Here is a 7,664-nt window from a genome sequence, read left to right on the forward strand (position 1 = left end):
TTCCCAGTGCATATGAAAGTTACGTTTACACTATACTGTAGTCTGTTAAGTGTGCAATAGCATGATGTCTAAAACAGCACTACACATACCTTAATTAAAAAATACTTTATTGCTAAAAAATGGTAACCCTCATCTGAGCCTTCACTGATCACGGATTACCATAACAAATATAATCATAATGAAAAACCTTGAAACATTACAAGAATTACCAAAATGTGACACAGAGACCCAAAGTGATCAAACACTGTTAGAAAAATGGCACCGAAAGACTTGCTGGAACAGAGTTGCCACAAACCTTCAGTTGGTAAAACATGCAATATCTGTGAAATGCAGTAAAACGGGGTATGTCTGTACCTATATCTCACATATCTTCACATGTATATGATGTAAACCCTAAAGCAACCATGAAAATAGCAAAACGAAGAATTACAGAAAATAAGGCAATGAAGGAGATAAAAAGAAATCATAAAAACTACTCAGGTAAATCTACAGGAGTCGGAAAACGAGGAAAAGGAAAAAGCGAACCAAGAACAGGCATGACAATAGCAAACACACATTATGCATGCTGGACTACCTCTCAACCTCTACTCAAAGCGATATTTGTAGATTAAAAAATTTTTAATAGTGTTGATTTTTGAATCATATAATAAGCTTATAGGAGAAGAAAATCCAACATGGGATCAGGAATTTCAGAGGTTATAGTTATGGTCTAAAGCAAGCATTCTAGTTACTCAGTCAAGGTCAGCCAAGCTTTATCTCTTTTCACTAACGTTATAAGCCATCATTTCGGGTATAAAATTAGCTTTAATAATCCTAAAGCCTCCCAAATATCTCATTTGTTATACTTGACAGTTCACTTGTTTTATTTAGTCTTTTATGAGCTTAAGCTCCCCTGTGATAGCATGCCTTCTGTATTCATTTACTTTTACAAACTCCAATAAAAATTTGTTGAAAAGCATCATTTTAACTTCCCCCTCCCTGCAGCGCATAAATCACCATACAGCTTAAAAGACCTGCCAATTTGGGAAACAAATGTGCTTTTGTGTTAGGGTTTACATTCCCAGCATGATCTAATGAGCTAATACCTGCTTGCGTTTATATTCGGTTCCTGATGCTTGTGGGGGAGATTTTTACAGAACAAAATGGAAAGTTTTGTTTCACCTGGGCTTCAAGAGAGAAAATATGGAAAAAACCCCAAACCTCTAGCCAAACTGTTAAGTTCGTCTGAAATTCACACTCTGCAACGTGAAAAAAACCTTGAGATTTAAGCTACATTTTACTTTTTCCTGTTCCCTCAGCAATGACGTTCAAAAATCAGTGATCTAAGTTTGCCAGAAAGAGAACTCAAGGGTCTGTCTTGGAATCGTAAGAAATTGTCCCACTCTTTTGTTTTTTAATTATCCTGTTAGGTGTTCACAGAGACTTCCCTCCTTCTGTAGCTGCATTCCTGAGCTTTTTTCTTTTTTTTATGTTATGGGTAAGGAGGAAATTGGATGCTCTAAAAGTAAAAATGGCAGAAATTTACTTGTACAAGAAATACCTCTCAACCAGTACAAAAGTGATATATGCTGATTTGATCACCTAGACCTATCAGGTGAATGAGTTGAGAGAAAAAAACACAGGTCAGTGTGGGATAGTTTGGAAAGAATTTAGGGAATTTTTCAAGCAAAGAAAAAAGGCTTTTTTTTTTTTTTTTTTTTGGATATGAAATGTATTATGAACATCATTTCCCGCCAACGAGGTTTCGGTTCGTATAGCTGAGCTTGACAGAAACAAGGATATGAAATGTATTATGAACATCATTTCCCGCCAACGAGGTTTCGGTTCGTATTTATATTTCATGTCAAATATCTTTTAGCTGTTGAACTGTGTTTCATTGAATGTGATGCCACCTGAGATCAGACCGGTTGTCATGGGGCTTTAATATAAAGAGCAGTGGGCAGGGCAGTGTCAGGATTATTGACTCTGGGAGGACTCGGGCATTGGTGGTATTTCTCAGGGGAATCATTAGACAGAAAATTTACCTCTCAAATTGGCCTTTTTCTGGCCTCCAGATCCTGTTACCCCCATCTTGTAGTGTGTTCTTTTGGAGTTTCTTTCCAGATGAAAAATCCCAGGGAGACCTCCCTCCTTCAGTTCAGTCCTATCTGCCTTTTATCCTGGAGAAAGGACCCCCCATCCCCCAATCTTTCCTGCCTTCCAGGGTTAATGCTGAATTTCCACTACCTGTGTATTTCTGGGTAATTGCAGTGGAAACACTCCAGGATGGGTGGGTAGAATGTGGGGAGTTAATCATTAAGGCTGACATGACTGTCTTGAACCAGAAGCATATTCTTTCACTTGTGTTTGTTAGTAAAAGGGAGAGAAAGATGCAATAAAGCCGGGAAGCTTGGGGAATGACTACCTTAAGGAAAAGGATCTGGAAGAATTACGTTAAGCATTGCTTTAAGACTCTATAAGTGTGCGGTTCTTTGGGCAGGTTTGTGGCAAAAATTGTATCTGTGACCATGACTCATGACCCATGGTGTCAATATGTGTGATAGTAGGGCTGAGGGTGGAAGAACAGAGCTGGTAACAGAGGCACAGGAGGGTCTGCTGTCTGTAATGCGGTTCTTTCATTTAAAATCAAGGTGCAGTTTGAACTGGCTAATTGAATGGAATTATTATTTAGGGTCAGGGTTTTTACAGAGAAAATTGTGGCTTCCAGTGTGGTGCGAGGTTCTCAAGGAGATAAGTCTATAGGTTTTCTAACGAGCCTTCAGGGGTGCCTACCTGGAAAGGGCTGACTGGGTCCTAGGCTCCGTGCCAAGCCCTGTATAAACATCATCTCATTTAATACTTATAACAATCCTGTTATGTCATCACCATTTTACAGGGGAAGAAACCAAGCTCAGAGAGGATAGAGGGCACACGCAGCCAGCAGCGGCAGGGTAGGGACGGGAAGCCTGGCAGTCTGACATGGAAACTGCTTGCTCATCGGATTCCCCACGCCTAGGAAGGCACGGCAAGGCGCGGTGATCTCGCCGTTTACAGCTGTGAAGTCTGTCCTGTGAGGCATTGCCCAGGGCAGCAGGGGAGGGGCTCAGGGACAATCATCTCCACCAGGCCTTCTTGCTTCCATCTTGTCCCTTCCTCTATTTTAGCTCTGTGGGTAATTATTTAGTTCGCCGGCTCCCGCACTAGACTCAGAGTTCCCAGTAGGCAGTGGCGTGTAGGTGAAAAGAACACGCGGGTGGGAGTCAGGCAGCTGGCACCCTCATTAACTCTGCAACTTTGGGTAGGTTTTTGAACCTGATTTTCCACTCCGGCAAAGTGAAGATGAGGAGGCTTATGAGGAGGGATTCTTTAAAGGTGGACGACATAAGGCGAGTTTTTTCTGGTTTACTCTTTGAGAGTAGGGCTTGTATCTTGCTTACCCTGTCGCTCTTGGTACGTAGTGAGGCTCAGGAAAATATAGTGGCTCAATGAATGCAGTGCTAGCAAAAGAAAAATTTTCACCTTTGTCAGTTTTTAGGGGATTTCAAGCAGAGGAGTCCTCTTTCCCAGGTTCTGGCGGTCATAGTCAGGGAAGAGTGGGTCCAGGCGCGGGTCCCGCGTGGATGCTGGAGCCCATACCGGTGAGGTTGGTGCCTGAGAGAGCGCAGTCGGGGCACTGGAAGCCAAAACCGCCGGCAGAGGGCGCCCCGGGCCCGCTGAGCGCGTGGCTCTGGGGTTGGGGCGCTCGCCGGGCGCTGGACACTGGCTGCAGTCCGGCCTTGACCGCAGCCGTGGACGAGCCCACTACCCCAGCTGAGCGCGAAGTGACAGCCCTCTGGGCGCAGCGGAGCGCACCGGCCAGGAGCGCTGCTGCGCGGAGTCCTCCCGGCGAGCGGTGAGTAGAGGCGCCCGCAAGGCACATCTCACCCTAGTTGGGGGGCACTTGGAGGCAGCGCCTGTCGGACCTGGGCGCGCTGTTCTGGTGGTTGGTGTCCGTGGGAGAGTGAGAGCTGTCCCTGCTTCCGTTTGGTCTTTGGGAAAGGCTTCGGGTTGACCCCAGGCGGCGCTGAGTGTCGGGCGGAGCTTTGCTTTCCGGCGACTCGGGCTCATCTGAGGTTTTAACATCGGATCTTTTCTCGCGGGCCCCTGTCGGGTGCTGTCCCGAGTGCCAGGGGCCCGGGGTTCGGCGGGGTAACCCGCGGCGGGCGAGCGCTCACCTGGACGTCCCCCACCCCTTTCGCCCGCGGCACCAACCGGGGGAACCACGTGGGGCTGTCGCCTGTAACTCTGCCTGTCAAGCGAAGCCCGCCTCCAGGGCAGGGGAGGGGACGCAGGGTGGGTGGGCTGTGCCCCGAGGGAACCTGGCCAGCCCGTTTGCCCGCCGGTGCCAGCTCGGCTTTCCCTGCCTCGTGTTCTCACGGGCTCCTTGGGAGGTAGCGGGCAGCTCCGCGGGAAGGCGCAGGGCTCTTCCCCGAGGGACCAGAGGCCACTCGAGGGGCGCCCGGGCACTCGTTTTCCGGAGAAGGGAAGCAAAAAAGCTGCCCAGGTGACTAATACTGGGGGTGCCCTCTCTCAAGGAAGCTCCAAGCGTCCGGGGGCATTTTTCGGGGTCTCGTCCGCTTTGAACCATCTCTAGGCATTGGAGGCAGTGGGGGCAGCGCCAGCTCTCTGTGGACCTGGCCCAGGATCCTTTTCCCAAACCCGCTCCGGCGACTTTTGCGCATCGGGAGCAGAACCCCAGCTGCGCGCGCAGGATAGGACTGAGGCGTGCCTCCTGGGCGCCTCGCGAAGCCCGCTCTCCCCGAGCTCCTGGGGGCTTGGAGAGAGACAACCCCAAGGCAAGGTAGGTGGCTCAGAGGGGGTTGGATTGGGCTTGACAGTAAAGATGCGATCTGCTTATCTTGACAAACGTCCTTTGCTTTCTCTTTGCTTTCTAGAGCTTTGGGAGAGCTGGTGCAGAGCCAGGGGCTTGGAGGAGCAAGGCATGTATTTTCAGCTGCGCCTCAGAAGGGGAGAATTCTCTGTCACCACCAGAAAGACAACAGCCGTGAAATGTGACGACCATTGACTAGCTCGTCAGAAGACTGGGAGTCTCTGGATTGATAGCTTAGAATATGCTAAAAAGCCAGTGCTTTCCATGGGGCATTGAAGGGCCAACTGGTCCCCGTGACAGTGAATTGGAGCAAGGGAGTCAGAAGACAGTTGTAGAGAGCAAGAGGGAGCTTCCAAGGGGCTGATCTGGACTGCCAAGGGCAGGCTCCTGCCACACAATTGCTGCAGCCCTCTAATGGAATGCTGGTGAGGTCCTCCACCCAGGGGAGCAAGTGGGGCTGTGCAAGGGGCTGCCTGACCAGCGAGGACTCCTGCAGGTCTGACCAACCCCTAATCCCTGCTTAGGAAACTGAGGGGTGTCCGAGCCCCCTCTGCGCTCTCCCTCAGGAAGATGAGGACTCTGAACACCTCTACCATGGACGGCGCCGGGACCATGGACGGCGCCGGGATGGTGGTGGAGAGGGACTTCTCCTTCCGCATCCTTACAGCCTGTTTCCTGTCACTGCTCATCCTGTCCACACTCCTGGGGAACACGCTGGTCTGTGCTGCTGTCATCAGGTTCCGACACCTGCGGTCCAAGGTGACCAACTTCTTCGTTATCTCCTTGGCCGTGTCGGATCTCTTGGTGGCCGTCTTGGTCATGCCCTGGAAAGCGGTGGCTGAGATCGCTGGCTTCTGGCCCTTTGGGTCCTTCTGTAACATCTGGGTGGCCTTTGACATCATGTGCTCCACTGCGTCCATCCTCAACCTCTGTGTGATCAGCGTGGACAGGTATTGGGCCATCTCTAGCCCCTTCCGGTATGAGAGGAAGATGACCCCCAAGGCAGCCTTCATTCTGATCAGCGTGGCATGGACTTTGTCTGTTCTCATCTCCTTCATTCCAGTGCAGCTCAGCTGGCACAAGGCGAAACCCACAAGCCCCTCTGGTGGGAATGCCACTTCCCTGGATAAGACCACCGACAGCTGTGACTCCAGCTTGAGCAGGACATATGCTATTTCATCCTCCCTAATAAGCTTTTACATCCCTGTGGCCATCATGATTGTCACCTACACCAGGATCTACAGGATCGCCCAGAAACAAATACGGCGCATCTCGGCCTTGGAGAGGGCAGCAGTCCATGCCAAGAGCTGCCAGACCACTACAGGTAACGGAAACCCCGTGGAGTGTTCTCAACCAGAAAGCTCCTTTAAGATGTCCTTCAAAAGAGAGACTAAAGTTCTGAAGACTCTGTCTGTGATCATGGGGGTGTTTGTGTGCTGCTGGCTCCCTTTCTTCATCTTGAACTGCATGGTGCCCTTCTGTGGGTCTGGGGAGACCAAGCCCTTCTGCATAGATTCCATCACCTTTGACGTGTTTGTGTGGTTTGGGTGGGCTAATTCCTCCTTGAACCCCATCATTTATGCCTTTAACGCTGATTTTCGGAAGGCATTTTCCACTCTCTTAGGATGCTACAGACTTTGCCCGGCGACGAATAATGCCATAGAGACGGTTAGCATCAATAACAATGGGGCTGTGGTGTTTTCCAGCCATCACGAGCCTCGAGGTTCCATCTCCAAGGACTGCAATCTGGTGTATCTGATCCCACATGCCGTGGGCTCCTCTGAGGACCTGAAGAAGGCGGAGGCGGGTGGAATAGCTGAGCCCTTGGAGAAGCTCTCCCCAGCCCTGTCTGTCATTTTGGACTATGACACTGATGTCTCCCTAGAGAAGATCCAGCCCATCACACAAAACGGACAGCACCCGACCTGAACTCCAAAATGAATCCTAGCAGACATGCTCATCCCAGAAGCTAGAGGAGACTTCTCTGGGGCTTGCTGTGAAGAAACTAAGGTGTGGTGAGACTCAGATGTCGGGCGAGCCCTCCTCTGCTGCTTCCCCTCAACACACAACTAACTACATTTTAATCTACATTCCAGTGTGTTTTCTGTGTTGTTCATAGCGAATCAAGAGGGACACAAGTGAAGCGAATGTTCATAAGGGACGTGTCTTTGGCTCCAAAATTATTTTTAGAAACTGAGCCTTATCTTAGGACTTAAGAAACAGGGCAAAGAATCAACAATGAACAGCTTCACTTAAATATTAAATCTTTCCCAGAAGGAAGTGAGAAGGGTTGAGTTTGCTGTGTACAAACAGGTGCTAACACTGGTCCAAGCAAAGTTTTCAGATTGTAAAGGTAGGTGCATGCCTTCATAAATTATTCCTAAAAAATAATTGAGCCTTACAGTAGGAATGGGATTTTTTTTTTCCAGAGTTGATGCTTTGTTGATATTGGTTTATTTAGTTATTGTATTATATAGATATTTTTAATTTATTATAATAAATCTATATTTATCATATTTAATAGGGTAAATGAATGAGTTATCTGAAATCTTACAATAGCATTTTTGTCCATTTAACTAGCACTTTATAAGCCGATGAAACAAACACATAGACTCTCTGAGAGTCTAAATGCTCACGTATAACTTCCAGAAACACGGCAAAGTCTAATAGAAAAAAAACAAAGAAGTTGTGATGATTCCTTAAAATTCATGGGAACAAATAAATACGAGGTGAGAATTGACAAATGCTGTGATTGCTTTTTTTTTCTCCTCAAAAGATTTTGAAAGATTTAAAAAAGCATAGCTACTCTTGTGTT

General features: G+C 48.2%; 1 protein-coding gene across 1 annotated transcript; it reads left to right on the top strand.

Annotated features, from left to right (window-relative positions):
• Window positions 1-4,410: 4,410 nt before the first annotated feature.
• Window positions 4,411-7,237, top strand: DRD1 (dopamine receptor D1). The gene is made up of 2 exons (XM_024753411.1): window positions 4,411-4,819; window positions 4,914-7,237. Exon 2 carries the CDS (start codon window positions 5,420-5,422, stop codon window positions 6,776-6,778), a length of 1,359 nt encoding a protein of 452 aa, XP_024609179.1. The 5' UTR covers window positions 4,411-4,819; window positions 4,914-5,419; the 3' UTR covers window positions 6,779-7,237.
• Window positions 7,238-7,664: the final 427 nt, after the last annotated feature.

The sequence above is a fragment of the Neophocaena asiaeorientalis genome, unplaced genomic scaffold (genome assembly GCF_003031525.2).
Source record: "Neophocaena asiaeorientalis asiaeorientalis breed wild unplaced genomic scaffold, Neophocaena_asiaeorientalis_V1.1 scaffold268, whole genome shotgun sequence".
NCBI classification, from domain to species: Eukaryota; Metazoa; Chordata; class Mammalia; order Artiodactyla; family Phocoenidae; genus Neophocaena; species Neophocaena asiaeorientalis.